This window comes from Falco punctatus, assembly GCF_963210335.1.
Source record: "Falco punctatus genome assembly, chromosome: 5".
Lineage (NCBI taxonomy): Eukaryota > Metazoa > Chordata > Aves > Falconiformes > Falconidae > Falco > Falco punctatus.
In genome coordinates this window covers 50789040-50813304 of record NC_137584.1, presented here as the reverse complement: position 1 = coordinate 50813304, position 24265 = coordinate 50789040, and the positions used below count along the sequence as shown (strand labels likewise).

The 24265-nt window shown below is 39.1% G+C and overlaps 1 protein-coding gene across 6 annotated transcripts in view; it reads left to right on the top strand.

Moving 5' to 3' along the window:
- ADGRG6 (adhesion G protein-coupled receptor G6) overlaps window positions 1–24265 on the top strand; it is a 113794-nt gene that overhangs the window by 40966 nt on the left and 48563 nt on the right. For 5 of the 6 annotated variants that reach the window (XM_080390055.1, XM_080390056.1, XM_080390059.1 and 2 more), the window contains exons 3-6: window positions 4401–4742; window positions 8554–9174; window positions 14931–14999; window positions 18250–18333. In XM_080390055.1, the coding sequence (XP_080246181.1) occupies window positions 4401–4742; window positions 8554–9174; window positions 14931–14999; window positions 18250–18333 (1116 nt within the window). The remainder of the gene's footprint in view (window positions 1–4400; window positions 4743–8553; window positions 9175–14930; window positions 15000–18249; window positions 18334–24265) is intronic. The other variant, XM_080390057.1, reaches the window with a different exon arrangement.

Here is a 24265-nt window from a genome sequence, read left to right as displayed (position 1 = left end):
AATAGAAATGTATGGGATGAGGCTTTACACAGAATGTTTCCTTCCCAAATCTGCAGTTCAGCGTTGTAGCTCTGGGTCTGACTGTGGCTTCAGCTGCCCACAAATGGCTTGTGAAAGTCACTTTCAAATTGTGTATCTCAGTGCCTTCAGGTGTCTTCATGAGTTCAAATGGTGGAATTCTTTGCTGAGGCCCTAAAGAGACAAAACTGCTAGGCTGGACAAGCGGGGTGATTAAATTTGTTCCATAGGATATGAGATTTGCGTGTACACGTCTGTCTGTATGGTGCAATCTTTAATGAGTCACGTACTCTTTCTGTTAGCCCCTTAGTTTTAGGGCAGTCTTCAGATAATTCAGCATGATGTAGGAAAGACTAGTATAGTGTACTTTCCTCTTCACAGAAATTAAAAGGTATATGTGTGAAATAGGCAGAATACTCATAGAAAAGAGGGAATGCTCTCATGGTTAGGAAAACTGGCAACCATGAGAACAGGATTCTATCCCTGTCTTTACTGATAAGTTCCTATTAAAGATGGCCAAATTGCTTTGACCAAAAATTTCCATTAGCCACTAAAGTATTCATTTTTGGATTTTCTACAGTAGGCCAGGTTGGCAGACTGCTCTCCCAGCTGCAGTTTAGAGTCATTGATAGTGTGCTTTGGACATAAAAAACCCTGTACAAATAGTAAGTAGTTAAGGAAAATCAGTACTCTTATTACATAGATTAGGAACCCAAAATCCATGGGAACTTTTGCCATTTTTGCCAATTATCTCCATGCCTAACTTTGTCCTTATAAAATGGGCATGATAGGAGGGAAAAAGGCATTTCCCCTACAGTCAATTCCCCTTCTGAAGTCAATTAACATTTATGAATCACTCAGATAACTTTGGTGAAAGCTCTAACATACTCCAGAAGAATTTATTAATTCTCCTTTTTAGTATAGTGTTGAAGTGTCATACTAAATACGTAATTATTATTTTATTATAGGAAGTACGAGTTCTGCAAGAAAAAAAAAGTGATTATGAAATGATACCATCAGGGTATTCTTGTGATGGAGACAAATGACTTGCCCGGTGAAACTTTCAATTAGGAAATGTTGAAACTAAGTGGTTAATTTCACTGTATGGGGAGGGTGTTCATTTTGGTTTGGGGGAGAAAAGAGGAGGAGAAAAGATGAAGGTTTCTATTGGACAAAATATATTTAGAAAGTGAATTTCCTGTGGTCTAGGGTGATAAAAAATACCTGACAGGCAGATTCTGCATATGTGGGGTTCCTGACCAAGAATATCAAACCTAAATTTATTCTCATTGAAATCAATAAAATATCACAGATCTCTTGTAGAAATGTCTGTGGTGTGTATTGCAACAAGTATTCAGTTTCCAGAGGTCAGAACTGCTCTGGGCCAATGGCATTGCAAAATATCTGTCAGCTTTGGCTGGCAGCCTAAGATTGCCACAGCAATTTTTCTCTTTAATGAGTAAAATAGGTGGTGTTTATAGAAAAATGACTCTCATGAGAAACTGTGCAAAAAGTTCCATTCAAAACCATTCTGTTTATATATAATTTTGTTGTTTGTTTTCTTTTCTTTTTACTTACTACTGTGGACATTTGCATGAAAACAGGATATTTCTCCTTCAAATTGCAGTCATGGACAGAATAGCTACTATGCCAAAATGGAGCCAACCCACTTCAAAAAAGTAAACTATGTTGCTCACCAAATCTGTTTCTTCTGTGTATGTAAAGTTTTGAGCACTTATTTTCCTACCTAAATTTAGGTGCTGGGTTTTTTTGCGTTAGTTCTGTAAACCCAACAAAACAATATGGATAAAATAAAATGAAGATATGTTAGTGAAAAGATTAAATTAGTAGAAAACCAAATAACATAAATAACATTTATGTTTTAATATTTACAGTGACAGCAGGGATAAAAGTATCTTTGTTACATGTACTGACAGGGTTTTTTACATGGCTTAGAAACAACGGTAAATACTCAAGACAGAGATAAATAGAAGAACTGAGTGCTGTTTTGGCTGGTGGTGATCAACAGAGTTAATAAAGGCAGGCTCCTGTTAAGAATGCCTGTGTTCTTTCTCATGCACATATTTGACTTTTCCAGTCTCAGGTTGAATGCAGTATTCTACCAATTTGAGAGATACACTTTTACTGACTAGTGCCATATTTTTTCTGGTTCAGCAACATTTTATAATGCCGTTAAGGTTTACTATAGTGGTCCAATGCTGAATGAATGTACATTAACACCCATGTTCTGTATCTATTTACATCACTTAACAGCTTAGTCCCTGGTTTCAGGTCCATCTGGGTGCACAGGGAGAGCTCTCAACTGCCCAGATAGCTCTGTGTCATATATTTCTCTGGCAGGAATGAGTAGGAGAGTGGGTGTGGCGTGCTGCCAGATGCTCAGCCCCTGTAGCCCTCAGCCTAGCAATAAGGAGGGCAGGAGCGTGAATCACGGAGCCCTCCAGCTGCAGGCAGCTCCAGCCGGAGCAGTCTTAGTGCTGCTCTGCCCTACAGAGAGAGGCTCACTTGCCCTGGACTTGGAGACTGCAGTGGCTTGTGGGTTGCAGCGTGCTTTCCCTGTTCCTCCTCCCCTCGGTCTGGGGTGGTTCTCTGAAAACTGATACCTGCCTGTGCAGAATACTGGGTGAAGCTGTCATCTCTGTACAACCGCAGCGTTTAGAGTCACCATACTAATAAGTAGATATTTCCTCTCCAGTTAACAAATGGAACAGCAGGGTTTCAGGGCAGGTGAGCATACTCCTCTGTAAAGATTTGCAGAGAAATCAAGAGTGGACAGGCTCTGCTTTGTACTACACAGATCAAGTTTTCCAGTGTCATGAGTGCCACTTCTTCCCAAAGCTACCTGCAAAACTTTCAGACAATCTTTCTCATCTTAACAAATAAGCATTCCACTAGTCTTTTCTAATGTAACCAGCCTGTATTTGGCTCTGAGAGCCCAATTAATTATCAGTCTCTTTACCTCTTTGGGGCCAAATGAATTCATGATTTTCAAATAAAAATTATAAAAACTCCATCAAGTACACCTTGTAATTCTCCCTGCAGGTGTAAACTGCTTCTTTTTTTGCCATGCCACTTCACAGAGTTGGCATCTATTTGCTTTGGCCAAACACCATTTGAATGTGACTGAACAATATCAGGACCCAAGTAGTGGAAAGAAACATTGAGGGTTTTTTTGAGAACCTTGTTGCATTTAATAGGAATTAAAAAAACCTATTTTACACTGCTCCATATGTAGTTTGCACTTGACAAGTTTTTTAGTTGCTTTTAGCTCACATTTAGTTCACATTATCTATTTTTTTATACTTGTGTACTTGACTCAGAATTGTGGTATAATGCAATGTTTTCGAAGTAGTTCAGCATAAACGTGCCAGTTAGTTTCTTTGGTTATCTGTTGCTCATTACACCAAGTCTCATAATCTGAAGGGCCTCACACGGGGCACCAATTGTCTGTTGGCGAGATTCAGTTCTCACCTAGTTTGTTCAGTGCTGATTTGGCAAACTGTTACAGATTTTAGCAGCAGGCAGTTCACAGTAATCCTATCTTATATACACTAAGTAAATATATAATAAATAAGCAAATGTGAACCAAACAAGAAATGCAACCTTGAGTGCTAACTGGGTCTGAAATTCTCATGGATAAGCACAGCAGGTGAGCAAAGGAGTATGAAGAATAGGCTAAGAATTTCTTGAAGCATGACTGCCACAAATATGTCAATGGAGCTGAGTCAGAATGGGAAGAGTGCAGTAATTTGCTGTCGATTCAAAAGCCAGTGAGTAGCTCGCTGCTACCCTTCTGGGTGAAGTGGAGAGCATTTGCCAGAAACACTGATGACTAACCTTCGAGAGCCCTGCAGAGCTGCTGCTTCTGTCGCCTTTCAACCCATCTCTTTTGCTGCTGCGTTCCAGGGACATTCCACTGGAAACAATAGCATGGCACAAAGCTGCTGGAATAGCCACCAGTCAGCATCAGACCAGCAGCCAGAAAATGTAAATTATACCAGTCATCTTTTCAGAAGCTGCAGTTTAAGAATTCATTTGCCTTTCTGAATTCAAAAATGTCACTGTTGTTTCACTTTTGACAGGTCAATATACATAGCAGATATATATTGTGTGCAGAAATGAATATTTAAGTGTAATTAATACTTCTTTTGTGTAGGATTTCTTACATATAGCATTCTCTTGCTATACTAGTCCTCCAGCATTTTCCCCATTATAAACCAGGCCTTTTTCTGCCTTTCTTCCCCCCATCTCATTTATGTTTTTCTGTATACAAATACATTTTATTATTGTGTTGATGATTACTTTCCTGTTAAGATATTTCTTTTCCTGACCTGAAACCTTTCTTTGTTTTTTATTGCCAGCTCACGGATGCTACGACTGTAGGATCGTGCTAACTGACCCGTCTGGAGTTTTCACTTCTCCCTGCTTCCCCAGTGATTATCCTAACAGCCAAGCATGCAAGTGGATCATCCGAGCACCTCATGGATTCATTATACAGTTAACATTTATCGATTTTGACATTGAAGAAGCTCCGGGCTGCATTTATGATTCACTGACATTAGACAATGGAGAAAGCCCAATGAACCTTTGTGGCATCACTGCCAAAGGATTATCCTATAACTCTACTGGAAATGAAATGATCGTGTCATTTAAAAGTGACTTCAGTATCCAGAAGAAAGGTTTTAATGCCAGCTATGTACGAAGTAAGTAAAGCCAAAGCCTTTCATCCCCCTTGTAGATGCTGGAAGGAAATGTCCTGTCAGGATTAGAATAACACTTCTTGTGTATATACACCATTTGTGTATATATACCTACAGGTAATGTATTTTTATGAAAGCAAAAATAGTACCTCCATGCCCAATTGAGTAGTACCTTACATTCATGGATAACACCATTAATGAACAATAGTCTTGAAAGATATTCTTTCATTCTGAGTAAGAAGACTACTCCCCAGTGTGAGTAAAGGTATCAGTGACCTTCACCAGTGACTTATTTTAATGTTTCACTTATATATTACTTCAGAAACTCTATGTTAAGGCTTGGTGACACCATTGTTACAACTACAAACATGACACCTGGGCAAAATCCTTAATTTCTCCCAGAGCAAGGGGAACAGTGTTACATTCATGTTTTCTTTCACTTCTCAGAAATGGTCATACGTAAATAATAAAATTAAGTAACTTGCTTAATTTTGAGTTTCACAAAGTAATGCAAATTTGGAAAGTAAAGGGCCATTCAAAGACACAGAGCAATTTGATATTTAGAAATGGCATTTAAAAGGACATTAATGGTGCATCCTAGTATGCAATATGTACCCAAGACAAAATATATGTGGGGAAAGACAAATATAAAAGAGTAGGTGAAGGGAGGCAGGAAATGATTGAGAGGGAATTAGCCAAGAATAGAACAGCTTTTGTGTGACTGCTGGATTTTATGCAAAAGTGATTTCAAAGTGAGTTTCACAGAGTATGTCTTGTTATCCGTAACGAGTTGGCCACCCGCACAAGTGTTGGCTTTCCTGATTGTCACCTACTGTAGCACACCAATAGCAGATGGGTGGGCCATATCCTCAGCTACAGTAAATGAACACAGCTTTGCTAGTCTTAGGGGAATTATGTCAATTTACATCAGCTGAAGAGTGTAATTATAATTTATTAGTAATAGTTAACTGCATAATTAAAAGCTCCACCAATGAGTAGAAGTTGCTCAGTGCTGAAAGGAGAGGAAGGAGAGGCAACAGACCTCTGTTAGTACATAAATGCTTGGGACAATGTCACGTAAATTTAGCATACAGTTGAGTAGTACTGCAGTGGCCCAGATTCAGCGCAATAGTAACAAAAACCTCTCTAACAGGTATTTGGTATGCAGACAGTTGCAGACCTCATTAAAGTTGATGCATTTCTTCCAGCATCAGCAAAAGGGCAGATGAAAGCAGTGAAGCTAGGAACAGCAGAAGCCACTACTTAAGCACCGAACCATGCTGAAAAGTTTGACTGGCAGGAAAGCAGGTTTCCCTGCAAGGGTTTGTAAAATACAATCTAGGGACTCCTGGCGTGCTTATGGGTAAAGGGGTGCATGAGTTGTGAGACAGTGACCCGCAAGTAAGCTAGGGGCTCTAAAAAGCAGCAGAGGCAGGCCTCGTGTTGTCCCAGCACTCCTGTAAAAGCAGATGTGGATCTCAGAACAGTGAGCTGCCTATTGCTTGGTGCTCCTGCTGTGTCCAAGCTGCCAAGGCTTTTTTATGTTCTTCATGTGTAAATAGCAATGTGTCAAAAAAAACCCCCACCCTGATCATTGTAATCCATTTATCTTCCTAACAGAAACAATTTAACATCATTCTGAAAGTAGTCTAAACACTTGGATGAATATTCCAATAATATATGTATATTCTTCCTCAGAGAATAACCAGTTTCTGCAATACTAACATCTGAAATTCATCAGTATGATGATTGACTATGCAACAGTAATGAGAAAGGAGATCTGTGCTTAATGTTGATGGCAGGATTCTGTTTTCTCCATATGGACAAAATACTTGTCTGTTTTGTGCTTTCACTGTGTGGGGAAGGTGCCAGTGGTTAAATCTGTCAGATGAGTACAGCAAAGTTGAGTAGACTTGTTCAGTACCAGAGCACCGTCCTCCCTGTTTATTTTCTTCCTGTACTGTTTAAATGTGACCAGATGGTCCATAACTCTCCTGACCACCTAACACAGGCTGAACAGTGCTCATATGAGTGAGCTTTCAATTTTTTTCAAGTCTTGAATCCTTATGCTTCTTCTGGAACACTTTCCATGTTATGTAAAGAAGCTTACAGTATAATTAACCCATGAAAAAAATGCTACTGTTTTCATTGGAGAGTTGAACATATTTTCTATCTATAAAATAGTTACAACTATTATTGCCCCTGGGAAGAAAAAAAATCTGTGAAGTAAATCCAGTAACTATAAAAGCCCAGTATTTTTCTCTTCCCTCCCGTTCTCCGGTTGCTGGGTTGGTGGATAATGTGCAATGCTGTATGTTATTTTACTATATAATATATTGGTCAGATTATGTCCCTGTGTGTATCCAAATGTGGTAGCTTGGAGCTCAGAGTCTTTGCAAGCAGCTGGCAAAGGGAAATTGCAATACTACAGACTACACAGAATCTTTATACCCCATGTATCTGTCTTTTTTCCTAAGTGTGGCGTCACAGTCGCCCTTCCCTTACATGTCTCACCCTCTCATACTGAAAGGTATTTATTTCTTTCTGAGAAGGGAACAGGTGTAGTAATTAATATGTGTTGTGGCATCACTTGAAAATCCCAAGGGAAACTAGGGATTAACTACTGTGGCAGTTATTCTTCAGGTTTAGCAAAAACCAGTTTAACTTCCAGCATATACGCTGTGAAAATGTGTAAAAGAGGTAGCAGACATTTGCTGAAGATGTATGTGATCTGCCACAGAACTGTGGAGCCAGAAGTAAAACCCCAAGGGCTGCTGCAATCTGGTCTTGTTGACTTCAATGCCTTTGCTTGACTGACAACCTGAAACTTCTTTCTGTGGAGAAATTTACTAGAAGAATTTTGCTCCCGTAAATGTGCCAATAATACTGAGCATATTGGCACTTTATTTTGAAAAATAGTGTTCTCCAAAGCAGAGTGAACAGAATTGTCATTAACATACTTACGGAGAAAAAGCCTATGTCGTGTGATACTGGTTTTCACATCTGGTGACTGCCTTTTTTGCTACTGCAAATGAGAATACTTAATAACAATTAGAGACAGAGTAATTCTGTCCATGCCTAAATTACTAAATTACATAGTTGCAAGAGGTCTAGCCACTTCTGGATACTTGTGCAAAATCCAAAACTGCTGACCCAAATATTAGCAAATAGTGGACAGCTTGAATGTAAATATTCATGAGCACATGATTGCAGTATTCAACCAGAAGGCTGCTAGGGACAAAATGAGACACTTCGTAGAAACCCATTAGCTGAATTTAGGAACAAAAGACTTCAGTTGGCCAAGGAAAGTAGTAGGGGCTTGCTTCTATTGCAATATTTAAAAGAAGCAAGGCCTGAACTTCATTGGTGTAATGCAATCATGCAGACAAGTAATTAAAATAATCTACCTTAAAAGCAAGTCATACTGTGTTTTTCAAATAACTGGTTTATTCTATTGCTTAATGCATCCTTACTAGATGAATAAGTAGTAATATTTATAAAGTGAGCTGAGGCAGAGTTGGAAGTTAGTAGGTAATATTTCCTAATATTACTCTTAATGCAACTTCAGGGATGGTTAACAATGTGTAGCACAGCATTCTCCATGCCGTTGAAAAGGAAATCTGCATATTTTCAGCTGAGTGCACTCCCAAGCCGATTTTCCCTTTGTGTGTGCTATTGGTATATTACAGTGATAAAAACCATCTGATAAATGTTTGACTTAATGAATGTTCCTTTGACCCCTGCTGCCAGTCTGCATTTACTTCTATATGATTAATTTATTTTTAAAAATGTATTTATCTCCTCTTGTTTCTAGTCGCCGTGTCTCTGAGGAATCAGAAAGTCATCATTCCCCAGGTTCCTGACATTGATGCTGTGTCTGTGGCAGACACTGTCTCAGTGCCAGAGCTTAGCCAGTTCACACTGTGCTTTGAAGCAACCAAGGGCAGCAACGATGACAATGACGACTGGAAGGTTTTCTCCTACACTGATGCGTTGTCAACAGAATTCTTCAGCTTTGGGAAGACCACAAAAGGCCATTTTCTGTCTATCTCAGGCACGCAATGCATCCTTGAGAACGCATTGCCACGAAATGCAGAGTTTTTCACGGAAACCTTTCAACAGCTCTGTGTTGTAGGGGATAGCTTCTCAGGCAATATAGGTATATATGCCAAAAGCATCTATCATATAGTCTTCTGTCCAGATATCTCTGGCAAAGTTATCCCGGGAAATGGGAGGCTGGTGCTGGGCTCTAACAGCAATGAAGTGAGCTCTCTAAATGGGGACATTTACAACTTCCGCCTCTGGAATTTCACCATGAATGCTCAAACACTGGCCAACCTCAGCTGCGATGTGAAAGGAAACATTGTAGACTGGGAAAATGAATTCTGGAGTATTCCAACTTCAGCACTGAAAGCAGAAAACAATTTGAGTTGTGGTGAGTATGCTCTGCCAAATCTTTTTTGCTTATTTTCCCCCCACACTTCTGCATTGTGCTGAATATATAATATACCAGCATCGGAAAAAAAAAAAAAAAAAGTCCCTGTGAAAGAAAAACAGCTAGGTCTTACCTTTCTTAGACTTTAGCTCAACTCTTACCATACACATAGGCTTTGAAAGGGTATAAAGTTGTTTCCCTAAAAGAACAAGTCTCCTAAGTATATTGAGTTGCTGCTTGAAATGATCTGCAGATCAAAGATTTTCCTAAATAGTTTGTTTATTGGCCTTATGCTTACATGAAATGAGGATAACAGGCAAGTACCTGCTAGCCTCGAGTAAGATTACAGTGGTCTCTGGAGAAAAAAATGGGTGTTACCTTACCATGTAGTAAATATTTTTGTACGTGCCCTTTGGCCCTTTGATTAGCCAGAAGGAGCCCTTGCAACCCTTGTGCTGTGTATGCAGAACCAGCAAAAGTAGTGACAAAACAACAATGCATATGAGACAGAAAAGTACAAGAAAAGATTAAATTAGAGGAGGAAGACAGGAAGGGGTTTAGATCAAAATCATTGGGTTTTATCTTCCTGATAACATATTATCAGTCCTTCTTTTAACTGGTAAATAATGAAGGTCTTTCTTCCTGTAGATTACTCCAGAAGATAAATTCCAATACATTGCCCAACCTGTTGTCATTTCATGGCTCAGACACTCAATTCTCATAAGTGCTCAGGTGTAATTTTTATGTATATGTATGTTATTACAGCTGGTTTACAATTCTGTACTGGAATGTCTTTTCTAGATGAAAAAAAAAAATCAAAACTGAAAAATGTGTCAAAAAACAGTATTATTGTGTTTTTTCAAAAAAATAATCTTTTTGTTAGTCATAACTTTAGAGGCATTTGGTTAATTAAAAAATGCATAGGGGAAAATCTGAATCACAGCCAGCAGTAGCTTATACACACACATACAATGCTCGTGAAAATCAGCTGCTGTCAAATTCCATGTGTGTTTGACATGGAGTTTGAGCCTTGCTATTATAACAAAAACAAATTTGTTAAAAAAAAACACTCAAAAAATCAAAGTAAACAGTTAAAAATACTAGTTCTTTCTGAACCACGTGGGGTCTCTTCATATCTCATGTCCTTTCTAGTTTTGCTTCTTGCTCCTCTGACACCTTACTACTTATTAATTTAAACATAGCTTAAATAGTGTCAATATAAGCATCTCCTGGCAGAGCACCTGTCAGCACTCTGAGAATCCTTAGCTCTAAAACAGAAGCTGGCATCATTAAGGTGTGATAATTTCTGTATTTAATAGCTCTTGAGGGGTTAAGGTGGCTAAAAAAAAAAGGCTTGCTTGCTTTAGTTTACTCAGACCAAAACATGAGGTACTCATTCACATCTAGACTCGCTGGAACAGCTCTCAGCACGCCTCTGGTAAACAAATCTAAGCAACACCTCTATAAAATCACAAGCAACTAGGTGCCTTCACCCCTCCACCAGAACAAAGAAAAATCTGATCTAAAAATTGACTGTGACAGATGAAGGTGGTGTGGACAAAAAAGTTGCTGCTTTTCCATCAGTACAAACTGGCCTGACAGAAAATTACTTCCAAGAAAATCTTACTCCTCCTACATTGTTATACTACAAAGATTACCACAACACTTTTGCTAAATGACCTACCAAGGCCTCCGTAAATGTTATGGTTTCATTTATTTTTGACTGGAGTATGGGTCTTGTCCTTCTTTCTGTTAAAGACTGTACAGTCCTGTGATACAAATGTAGTATCACAGGCTGTCGACATAGAAACAATACACTTACTTTCATTCCACAGCCTTATTCCTTGGGATGCCATTGTTCAACTCTTTCCTTAAAGCAGAAAATTATTTTAGAAAACATATTAGCCTTCATGTGTTAGGGCCAGGTGTCTATACAAGCCACTTCAAATGTATCTATATATAAGCATTTTTATTTCCTCTATCTAAGCGTAGAAGAAAACTAACTCACTATTCAGTCTTATTCTTTTGAGATGTTAAATCATCCCCTGTGATACAGGCTTTCCTGAACCAGAGTGTTTCCTAAAAGAAAATACTGGGTGCAGTGTAATTTAAAAAATGGTTGCTAATCCAGAGATGGAATTGTTAGAATTTTCTTCCCTTCATCTTCTTGAATAAAAGCCTTCATTGTAAAACCAGCCTTCGACAGGAGAGTTGGAGTCAGGCTAACAACCATGAATAACCCACTGATAGTCAGGAGATGACTCTAACTTATTAGGCTTCATTTAGCAGCAATGGAAGGATTTATGCAGAAGAAAGGTTTTCACACAGCTCCAATAATGCTTCCTCAGAAAGTGGCATGTAACTTAACAAAAAAGCAAACCAAGCATTTAGCAGTGATCTCAATGTATCCGTGCCTGAACAGTGCTTACATTTTTTAAGGGGTATTATTTTCATGGGTTTTCAGACAAAGCTTTTACAAGTAGATTTATGGAGCATAAAAACACGGGCAAATTGTTCCAGATATCTTTTCATAGTTTTACCTTCTCCTAGTTTATTCCTTAGACTAATGTTTTCACAGCTGTGCAATCATGGTGGGGTGTTTCTCTAAGACTTGACTGAATTCTGTTTTTATTGCCATACCTTAGCACAGCTTGCATTTAAAGGTATATGTACACAGCCTGGATATCCAGAATAATTTTAAAACAAGCAGTCTAGGTAATGATAGTGGTGTAACAACACCAATTCAAAGCTCAGTGCAGGCAAACTGAGGAGCATTTAATCAACTTCTGGTACTGATTTTGGAGCCTGCATTGGCTGCACCTATAGCAGGATGTTATCTATTCAGTTTAAGGGTAACGTGGCCACATGTCTGTCCATGCCTGCAATTGCATTTGCTTCGTGTACACTACACGAGTCCTTCATTCCCAAAGGCCGGAGGAATTCTTAGTTTCACTGTCAGCCTTAACTCAGGCTGGGATCTGTCCGCCTTCGGCAGCTGAATGATGTGTCAGGCTGAGCTAATTGCCCTCAATGCTGTTTATGTATAGTGGAATAAAAAAAGCTGTTCCAAAGATCAGTGCGTCTCATACTGGAGAAGACGTCTCAGTGAAGTCAGAAGGTTTTTTGCTGTAGGAGTGCCTGTTCCTCTACACTAACTATAAAGAAAGTCTAGTGTGATGAACAGATATGGATGTCAGAGTTTTAGACATTTGAAGGGAGTGAGAAATATCACACAAAGCGTCCATAGTACGGGTCCACGTCTGCTGTTCACATTACTGACCATGCCACTTGGCTTCATAAAGTAGCTTATGCCAAGTATCTGTTTGCATCCAAATCATTACGTTTGCTCTAGTGAACACTGAGGGAATGTCTACTCTGGCCAGAATTCAACCCAATTAAAACTTAAAAAGCTTATCGAATATATTAACTGAAAATATTCTTTAAAGTATACAGTTGTAGTAATTTGACCCTGGCTGGATGACAGGTGCCCTCCAAAGCTACTCTGTCACTCCGCCACCTCAGCTGGACAGGGACGGAAAATATAATGAAAGGCTCGTGAGTCAAGACAGGGACAGGGAGAGATCATTCACTGATTACTGTCATGGGCAAAACAGGCTCGGCTTGGGGAAATTAGTTTAATTTCTTACCAATCAAATCAGAGTAGGGTAAAGAGAAATAAAGCTAAATCTTTAAAAACACCTTCCCCCTACCTCTTCCTTCTTCCCACGCTTAACTTCACTCCCCATTTTCTCTCCCCCCTCCCCACCAGCGGCGCAGGGGTCGGGGAATGGGGCTGCGGTCAGTCCATCACACGCTGTCTCTGGGGCAGGAGGCTCCTCACACTCTGCCCTGCTCCAGCCTGGGGTCCCTCCCACAGGGGACAGTCCTCCACGGACTTCTCCAGTGTGAGTCCTTCCCATGGGCTGTTGTTTTCACAGACTGCTCCAGGGTCACAAGCCCTGCCAGCAGCCCTGCTCCAGCCTGGGCTCCTCTCTCCATGGGTCCACAGGTCCTGCCGGGACCCTGCTCCAGCGTGGGCTTCCCACGGGTCACAGCCTCCTTTGGGCATCCCCCTGCTCCAGCGTGGGGTCCCCCCATGGGCTGCAGGTGGCTATCTGCTCCACCGTTAACCTCCATGGGCTGCAGGGGCACAGCCTGGCCCACCATGGCCTTCACCAGGGGCTGCAGGGGAACCCCTGCTCCGGCGCCTGGAGCACTTCCTGCCCCTCCTGCCCCGGCCTGGATGCCTGCAGCGCTGTTGCTCTCACCTGTTCTCACTCCTCTCTTTGGCTGCAGCTGCCGTTGCCTGTGTTTTTTCCCCCCTTCTGAAACGTGCTGTCAGAGGGGAGCTGCCACAGTCACTGATGAGCTCGGCCTTGGCCAGTGGTGGGTCCATCTTGGAGCCAGCCGGCATTGGCTCCATCGGACATGGATTGGATTTTTTTCTTTAGTTTCACCAAATAAAAATCATGATCTTTTTTTAAATGCTCCCTGAAGAAAATATGTAGGTCTACAGATTTTCGAAGCCAACTTTCAGGTGGTCTTTCCATAATACAGAACCAAGGGGAGATAACTTACAGTACGCATTGATACTACTGCTTAATATTATCAAATATATTGGGGGGGATGGGGGGAATCCCTCATTCAAGAGGTACTAGAATCACTTAGAACATCCTTTCTGGAGTTCATAGGAAGTGTACCAAGGAAAAAAAAAATTAAAAAATGCTGAGTTTTAATATTTGTTGAGGATCACATGTTTTAAATTCTGCCCTGTTTTCATCGGCAATACATGTAATGGTATCTGTGGTGTGACATGATTTCTCTGTTGAGGCCCCGTGCTTCATCTGTTCTTGCATCACAGGAAATATTTTCCTAGCTATCTTTATGAGCTGATGGGTGGTGGCTGTTTAATTTTATGGAAGGATACAATGTTTCATGAGAGAACCTCATTGAGTCAATATGATTCTGAAGCAGTAAAGCAAAAGCCAAAAGGGCAACACTCCCAGTAGATTCAGATTATGCCATGCTCTATGGCCCCGTTATTTTCAACACAGCATGCAAAAGCAGCTGTATCTGCAGCTGAACCGCTGGGATACACAAAGTGTCATTAATGCAGTTTCACCAGTTCTTTTTCTGTAGCCATTCTTATATGCCCTGGTTTTGTCTCCAGATCATCACAGTGTGTGCATGTCAATATGAATAATTCAGTAGAGATACAGACTTATAACATTATCTGCTTATAAATCATGCATACCAGAATATTAATCACACCCACTCCCTGAGCAGAGGAACAAGTTTAATCACCTTTTATCTGGTTGGTGTCTGTCACAGGTTGATTACTCACAAGTGTGTGGCAGTTAACCTGTGCCACAGCAGCGGAGCAGGGTGTGTCCAAGGCACACATGATTACTCATGAAGATTGCATAAATCCTATGTCCATGCTGACCCCTCCACTTAAAGCCATTTCACAGAGTACACACAAGCTGCATTCATTTAATGCAATGCTATTTAGTGAAAGCTAAGAAAACTAGGGAATGATACTGTAACTTGCAAGTCAGCAGGGTTTTCATGGATACATCAGTAGCAACAGAAAATAGGAACACTTTGGCTCTTACAGGCAAATGGCAGTATCCCTTTAGCCACCGAGAGAAGTTAGGAAGAAGACTGTCACGGCAAGATACAGTATATTTTGAGACATGATAGTTTTATGCCCAGTAGCCAAACCTTTCTAATTATTCTACTTTCTTTTCCTAAAGGATCATACCTAATTCCCTCTTCTGCAATTGAACCAACCAGTTGTGCAAACCTGGGAAGCCTTTGCCAAGGTAAGAAGTCCAGGTCATTTTCACAGTTTCATCTTTGGTAAACCTTTACCATGGGGTTTTCATTCCCTTCCTTTTTTGTTATTGTTTCTAAAAGGGTGAACTGCAATAAAAAATAGCAAGGAAAGGAATTTAGTCTCATCAAGTGTGTGGGTGTCCTGTACGTACAATATGTGGAAAAAATGTGATCACTCCCTTGATAATACATTTTCCAAATAGTCTTCATTATATCAAAACTGAATTAATTGAGTGCTTTCATTTCTTTCTCCATTTCTTCTCCTCCTGCACATTTTGACGGTAAAATATTAACCAGGGTAAGAAGTGGATGCATCTGTAAACAAAAAGTGAGCAGATGTAAATAAAGGAACTGACTATTCATATTTTTTTCCCAATAAACTATAGATACTTGCGACAGTAGCAGGTAAAAATTTAACATCAAACTGCAAAATCCAGAAGCTATTGGTTAATGAAATACTTGTTACATCACTTACCAATGGTTTAATATTGTAAAAATCACCCCAGACAAGAATTCATTAGGTGTCTTTAAAGATCAGCTCAGTTGAACGCAAGGAATAGGTAAACCCTAAAGAATTTCATGCCATGTGAATTGGACATGCAAGGACAGTTAATTCTTTCTGCTCTGCTTAGAGGCTGAAGTTCTATAAAAATGTTCAACATGAACAACATCAGCCCATTTTCAAGACCTTCATGAACACAGACCTGCTTATGAGGTGGAATGCCATGTTAAACTTCAATCACAGCAGCAGCAGCTGCACCCAAAATGTCTAGCTCTGTAACCCTTTTCAGGCTGAATGGCCGAAGAAGGAGACAGAAGAGAATAAAGTATAAAAGGGGATGAGAAAGTCACAGAACTCTTTCAAAACCAGCATTTAGAAGTAAATCAGACTTGGTTTAAAAATAAAAAGGAAAGTGCACTCAGCTTGGGAAGCCACTAAGAGACCTATGTCAGTCTTCAGTATACTTCTCCAAGATTTTCCTGAGTTAAATTTAATTCAGGTTCTTAGAGCATATTCTACTGGTCTTCACAGGGAAGGTAAAATGCCAATTATGTCTGTAATCAGATTTCAAACAGTAATTTTCAGGCATCATATTCACAAAGCACAATATGATCTAAATAGTGCTACTTGAATACCTTAGGTAAATGTCACAGCAACAGTTATTCAGTATTAGGCTTTTTATATGTAAAGGTTAATATAGCCACCATATAAAGAACTTTGTGTATTCTCTTGGAAGAACTCTGAGCATTTCCCTCTATCAAAATGGCATGTTGTGAAAGGACAGAGAATATCTTTCATTAGGTCAGCTAATACGGCTGCAGAAATGGACACACTTTCAGTGATACAAGCCTGCCTTTCTGAAAGCCTCAGCCTTTTTCCAGCTGTATTAACTTGTCTAGTAGAAGATATTGCCTCTAATAAAAGATGCTACCTTTCAAACTTGCCTCTCTTAACTTCTTAGACCAGGGGTCCTCTAACTACGGCCCGCAGGCCGGATATGGCCCCCCAGGGTTCTCAATCTGGCCCCCGGTATTTATAGAACACACATGGCGGGGGGAACCAAGCAGCCACAGATGACTGCCTGCCAGTTCATCCGTGTGCCGCCCCCCTGTTTAAAAAGTTCGAGGACCCCTGTCTTAGACCATCGCATCTTCAATAAAGACTACGAATACCTGCATGAAGATAATACTCTTTCCTTCTCTGCAAAGTGTTTGGTAAAGTGTCACTGGTGTTCTGTGTTTGTCACTTTGGAAGTGGTGGATGAGGTTTACCTTGTTCATCATCAGTATCATTATTGTCATAATAATGAAAATCATAAAAAGTCATCTGTCTATTTCTGTCAGCACAGACTTATTTTAAACTGAGAGGCCGGTTTATATTCCTGTTTTGTTTGTTTGTTTGTTGTGTGTTGTGCAAGAGCACCAGTAACACAGTTTGTGGATGCCAGATTATGTCAGCTACATCTGATGAAAGATCTGTTTTCTCCATTATGCTTAGCAAATATTTTCATTCATTGGAAGATGCCTTCTTTAACAGCATTGGCTGGAAGATACAATCAGTAAGAAGCCTTGTCTGCCTGTCAGACAATATAGCCCTAAAGTTTCATATAAAAGCAGCTTTTTTTGTATAATAAGGTTCACTTTATACACTCACTTTCCCAGTTAGAACCTGGCTGCTGCAGTGTCCAACTCTTCCTTCTCTTTTCCCAAGTTTCTTGTTTCACTGAAACCTGAACATAAACCTGCTCCCGAAGATGAAACCTGAGGTTATGACTTTCAGACTCAAAAAGGTTAGCTAAAACAACCTCACAAAAAATCCAAAGTGCAATTTCTGCCTAAAATACAGTCATTTAACCTTTCCAGGTTGATTCTTGCTCAAAATCTTCAAAACTTGTGCAACGCTGTGAGATTATACTTCAGTAACCTTCAGATTGTTCAAAGAGTTTTCAGGAAAAAGAAATCTGTCAGAATATGCATTTGCATTCCCTGGGAGTTACTAAATAAAATCAAATTATTTTCCAAACTATTATTTGAAAATTCGATGTCATGATCTTTGAATTCCTCTAGCATGTGTACCCTCCCAGTCCTCTGTGGGTGAAATTTGCAGTCTGGGCTCCTCACTGATTTTGAGAAGTGTTCTAGCTGCTTTGTCCGGGAAACATTTGCCAGGGTTCTGGGGAGTGACTCCCATTAGTGTCAGTGGGAACAGTACAGTTGAGATCCTATATGAAGCTTTCAAAATAAATATTCCACTTCAATTATTCTGGGTCTGATTTCAGTTCAATGGAGTTAATTAGATTCTTACGTGGGTGTTTTAGTTTCACATTTGTGTGTCATCTTCAGTCCCTGAGTAGGGACAATTATTCTTTCCACAAGCAATATTCTAAGTGCATGCCTCTTAGAACTTATAAGATCTATTTTCTGGTCTTTGCACAACTGTTTGGATCTGAAGCTCTCATAAGAGGATTTTGAGTTTATGAAAGTACAGGACTGATCTTGCAAACCTTACACTGGCAAAACTCCCACTGAAGTCAGTGAAAGTGAAGATTGCAGGACTGGGATCTCAGTTCATATCCATTCATCTTTGTGCAGAAAAAATAATGTGTTTATTTAACATTTATGGCATTGTGTGCAGATGGTTTCATTTTACATTGCCATGCATTGTTCCCATTTTGTCTTACCTTATTAACATTCATGTTTCATTCAAGTTCACCTCTTTCTCGTCTTTATTACCAGCTACTGTAAATGCTACTACTCCTACACCACCCACTGTCTCCACTAACATGCCCGATACTAATAGAAACGATAAGCCAAACAATGGTAAGAAATCCTGTGTTACATTTTTCCTTGTACTGTGTCTAGAGAAAATTTATTGTATTTTGAGGTGTTTTTTTCATACTATCATAATGTCAAGGGTCATGTCTCAGGTCTGATCTCATTTACATCTAAATAAATCGGGAGTAGCTTCACTGGACCATGTAAAAATGGTGTAAATGAGAACAGAACAAAATGTGGTGTTTATTTGTATCATGTTTACCTGGCTCTTGTACAAAAGGGACTCCCTTTGTGTCATACTTTGTGTTTACCCATGCAAATAACAAGGGAAGGGAGAGGGATTTTCAAAACGGGTCTGAAAAGAACCATCCTATTGAAATGTTTTAAGTCTGCACATTATGAGGCATAGTCTAGCTCCTGCTTGTGCAACCAGGGTGGTAGTATGCTGGGATTGTCTGTTCCTCACTAGTCAGGCACAGGAGCCAAGTGGAATCGTTCCTATGGAGCAAAGCCACTTCCACTGAGTCAACAGGAATCTTTCCACTGACTTCAAGAAGAGCTGGATCAGACTTTACTAGGGAAAATGTTGACAGTATCAGATATCATTCACTTTTCATTTAGAAAGATTAAGGGAAAAAATAAGGTAGTAAATGAGCCTATTATTAGCACAGGAAAAAAAGCAGGGATTTCTTTTAAGGTTTTCTCAAATTCTATGATATCACTGTCTCCTAGACACTGAGCATCATTTTCTGAGGCACTGTTAAAATACTTCTTAATTTGTTAAAGATCATTGTTAAACATTATTAACCACACAGAGATACATTTCTACAATTTTCGTCTAAGGCTTAAAAGATATTTTTTGTAAAGATTTATTTTTTCAGTGTACTCCACAGAAATAAATTAGAACCTGGGGGGGGTTGTGATTTGTTTTTCTTTCTTCTCCTCCCCACCCTCCCACCCCACACCCCACCCCAATGCATCAGTTGCTACTGTAGGTTTTAAAGTTCCTGGAGTATTTTTTCTCTTGGCAAATAATTTCTTGTACATTGGCAATCATGCAGTACAGTAGACAGTGTGAAAGAATTTATCTGAATTAAGCCTGTTTGAATTTACTAAGCTGTTGAAGTAAGAAGAAAATACTGAAAATTTCTTCCAAACTGTGCTTTTTTCTTTTTGTGGAGCCACTCACTCTATGTTCACCGTCAGTAGTTAAGTCCGATTTTCGTAACTACAGAAGGAACTGAATGCCGTAATGTTATTATGAATAAAAACTGGACAATTAAGTCCCTTCTTTGGCTTTGAAACTCCCAAGAGAAAGTAGAAGTACTAAGAAAAATAACACAAATTAATTTACAGTAGAAGAAAATTAAACTCAGCTAACTGGCATAATTTTCCAGTCTTGGTAAGTTGATTTTTAGACTAAGAGCAGGCAGGAACAGACAGTTAAGTTGCATATATTTTCTTTAATCCATTAACTCTGTGGCTTGCTACACACAGACCTGCAGGAATTCAGACTTCCTGCTACAGTTATCTTCCGAATGAAGAGAAGTTTACCTGAATCCTCCCATTCACGACCACAGAGGCAGCAAGAATCTAAGATAAAAGGGGTCAAAACCATAGGAATTATCTCAACCCCAATTATTTGGCCAGTGAAACAAAGGCCTCTCCATTTCAGTAAAAACTCAGCAGATGAGAACCCAGAGAGAAAACACATGTACAGCTTGTTTCTTCCAACTGTGTCCACATCAGATGCTTCTGAGGAGACCAGCAACAATACCTTGGCTGCTTTTACAGAAAAAAATGACCTAGATAATACTGTCATGAATCAGTTACCAAATGAAAATATTTCAAATTATTCTAGAAGTTCATTTCGTGGCACTTTTGATACAGCAGATGCTGGTACAAAGCCTTCTGTGAATGCAGCAGTTCCTCTTCTTCAAAGCAGAAGTCCTAATGCAGAGAGAGCCTGGACTTTGGCAGATAGGCTAGATCATTCTGAGTCAGTGTTCCACTCTCCTGTTAGCAGCAGCAGCAATGCTTATGGACACAAAAAAGAAACTGTGTGGATTTCATCCTCCAACAGCAGCACAACCAATTTCATGCATGTAGGCAATGTCTTGGAGCATGTGAGTTTGTGGAATAAGACAGTATTTAATTATCATACCACCTCTGACATTCAAGAAGAGAGACATTCTAGGTTAACTATATCACCTATAAAGGAGAAATCGTCATTCCAAAAAAGTAAGCTAGATTTTCTAAACTTCACACCTGAAAGTTTTAACCTGGAAATGATAGAGAGCAATGCTGATAGGAAGACGTTTTCTCTGTTAGCAGCAAGCAGTGAATTTCCATTTAGAAAATCTATGCACCTTAAGGAAAATCCCTCAGGAGTCATTACAAATCTAACCTCCGTGGAGACTCCACATGCAAACCCAACAACTTTTTTTCAAAACATTAAAAAATCATACACAAGATTTATGCCTGATGTCCAACAGACAGATTCAGTCCTAGAACACGGTAGGGAGCTACTAACATTTTCAGCACTTTTGGTAGGAAGAGGCTGGACAAGCTCAGCATTTAACCACGTTGTAACGACCCTGCCTGTTTATCAACAATCATTGACTGACCTATATTTGGAAAGTGACAGCATATTTATATCCAATAGCGACTATTGGTCTCATTATTTAAAACATTCAGGATATTTTCAAAAGCCAAGTGAGACCCTAAGAAATGGAGTGCTGGAGAACAATTTAGATGCATTTCCTGATAGTAATGAAAATGAAGAGTCAGCTTTTTCCGTATTAGAGCCAGAGAATAGAGTTGGAAACTCCTGGGACTCAGGTTACTTGGATTTTCCAACAAAATATGTAGGTATTTCCCCTTCTTTAACAGCAAATTTCTGGACTGTTTCCTATCATTTGAAAGAATTATCTCAAGTATTTTCTGGGGAGCCATCAGAAAATTGGTGGCTTTCATTTAATAAACTGCTTTCTTCCCCAACAGAGGGATTGCCATCCATTAGTTCACCTGCTAAGTCTGACAGTATCTCTGAACAAACATCTGCCATTAGATTATTAGATCACAGAGCTGAAGAAATGAACTTCTTTAGTCATGCATCAACTTTAGAAACACAAATCTTTAGTTCATTTATGCCAGGACTTTCGAAGAGAATTTCAGAAAGTGGTGGCAGGACAATATCACAGTTGCAGTCAGCAATGAACTCTGCAAACCTAACCATGTCTTTGAACAGTCAATTTTATTTTGATTTTCCTTTCCCTTCCCTGGAAGCATCTTTGAGTCAACCCTTTTTACAGGTACAGGTAAGTCCCTTTGATAAAGTACTTGAAAACTCCACAGAAAAATTAATGATATTTGATAGTTTGCACATGCAAATCAGAACTGACATAACTGATCAAACCAACACGACCCTCCTAAGCAACAGGCAGCAGCTTGTGTCTGTCCTTCCAACACATTCAGGATCCCAGACTTCATGCTCAAGGGACAGCCAAGCTGCTTTCTTGATCAATACACCAATTAAGAGTACAGTAATCAGTACAAGAACACACAGATCACCACAGTCTCAACGTCTTTCAGCAAATGATGCTGTAACAAATAATATTGATAAAGCAAGGAGTAAAGTTCAAATAGATGCAGGTGTTTTTTTAAAAAACATAAGTTTGATGAGTTCTGACTTCCTTCCAATGACATTGTCTTTGGAATTAAGGCACGTTCTTCAGTCAGACTCAAAAGTCAGAATCAGCGTACCTCCTAATAGCTACTCCACACCTCCACTCCCACAAAGTCTTCAGAACCATCTTGATACAATTTTTCCAAGCCTGATCCCTCAGTGGGATGTAGCAGAGTTAAGCTTGCCAACCACAGTAACACCAAGAAGACATCTAACTGTTTTAGGACAAAACTCCGCTGAAAATCAAGGGGACAGTCTGAGATACTCTCTACAGGCAGTAGAACAAGAAATCATTGGTGATGATGAAGACATAAGGAATTCTGCTGTTCTGACATCAACAAACATATTGAGGCTTTCCAAATGGGCTTCAGAAGAGAAGGTGTATGGATCCTTTAACAAGGACAGAGAAGGAACGTCTTCTCTGAATATTGTTAGTCCTCATGCCTTGGATTTTGAAAATGCTGATTATGGACATTTTGCAAATCTCTCTTCTATTTTGGAGACATCAAGAACTGCAATAATGAAAGATGTGATATCTTTGCCACCATCATACAGTGGAGTTATTATTCAGCACAAAGAGACCATCTTGAAGGGCACTCTGATGACACCTGCAGCAGCAATCCATCACTCTTCCACGCAGTCCCAAATGCCAGTTTCTTCTGTAATGTACCATCAGTCATCAGCTTCATCACATCTTCATTCCTTGGCCAATTTACTATCTGGAACAAGACAAAATACCACCTTTTACCCACCACTGAAACAACTTACTAGCTCTCCTGCTGTCTTTTTATCTTGTTTATGTTACACCTTCACTGAGCTGGGCTGCCTGTGTCATCCTGAGGTCAACTACAGTATGTCAAGCCGTTAAGTTAGATCTAGAAAAAAACAGATCATCTTATCTATTAGATATTCAGTTGGTAGACTGAATGTAGAAGTAGCTAGCTTTCATCCTTTAGATATAGATCCATTTAGCATACAAAAAGATTTTTGAATACTAATTCAATTACAGTAGAAGGGAATTTGTAACATCTTAGTGACAGTAAATGTCAATAACGTGATTTCTAATTTTTGTGTGCTTCTTTAAGACAGCTCTCATGAGACTGTGAGGATAATATATTGGGTTGCCGTGTATTTTGATAGATTTTTATGCCATTTTATTGTCTGAGGTTGTATGAATGTTTTTCATTTACAGTATTCATATATTTTTGAGGATTTAATGTTCAAAAAGCGAAGATTTTCCAAAAGAAACTTTTGAATAATTTGCCTAACAGAATTAAAAGAAAACAAACCTGGTATTTCATTGATCATTATATTTTTGTAGTTGGTGGTGGGTGTGGGGAGAATTGTTTTTCCAGGTTCTTTTTTCCTCTTTTTTCAAATTGTCTTTGGCTACTTTTCATCAATTTTCTGCCCATAAAAATATTTTTTTTTCATTCAGCGTTTTGAGATGGGATTTCCACTGTTTAATTTGGAGAGTGAGAAATCATCTTTAGTTTTCACTATCTGCCACTGCAGTCTCCTGAGAGTCTTTAAAAATGTAGATTAGTTTTTTGTTCTTGTTCTTTTTTCACCTCATTAAAACATTCTTTGGGTCACCATCTGGTTGAGATCTTGAAGCTGTTAACTAGTTTGTAGTTACTATGTTTGATTTTAAAAATAATTTGCATATTCCTATATTAAGGTGATTGTATCCATATAAATAATTACATAAATAAGGTTAAAATTATATATATAGGTTTATATATTAATGTGTGAGAATATATATAATGCACACTTTCTGTATGTGTGTGTGTAGCACATATAAAAGGTACATTATACATATAAGATTTAATATATGTATATACAGGGATATATACATATAAATGAGATCCACCTCTCACAAGTGTTTTCAACTTGAGCAAAGTCCAATTTTCTACTTCCAAAGGCTTTTTTTTTCTCTTTTAATTGAAACTATCACAGTAATAATAAGAAACCAAAATACATTTTCGGATTAAACTGCACACCAAATTTGTGTGTCTGCTAAGTTAGGGGAAGAAAAAACAAAAATAAATCAAAAACCAAGCAAGTTCATTCTACCCATATCTAAAATCTAATCATAGCTTACCAAAGAAGGTAACTGGTAAACCATCTTCCTGTAAGACATTCATTTTTTAGGATTTTATTGCAGAGGAATTTTCATACTAATCTCAGTGACCATATGATCAATTCCATAATGAGAAGAAAGAGCAATACTCAGGCTAGCTCATGAATAAGATAGTAACTAATATGCACAATTAAATTGGAAAATAC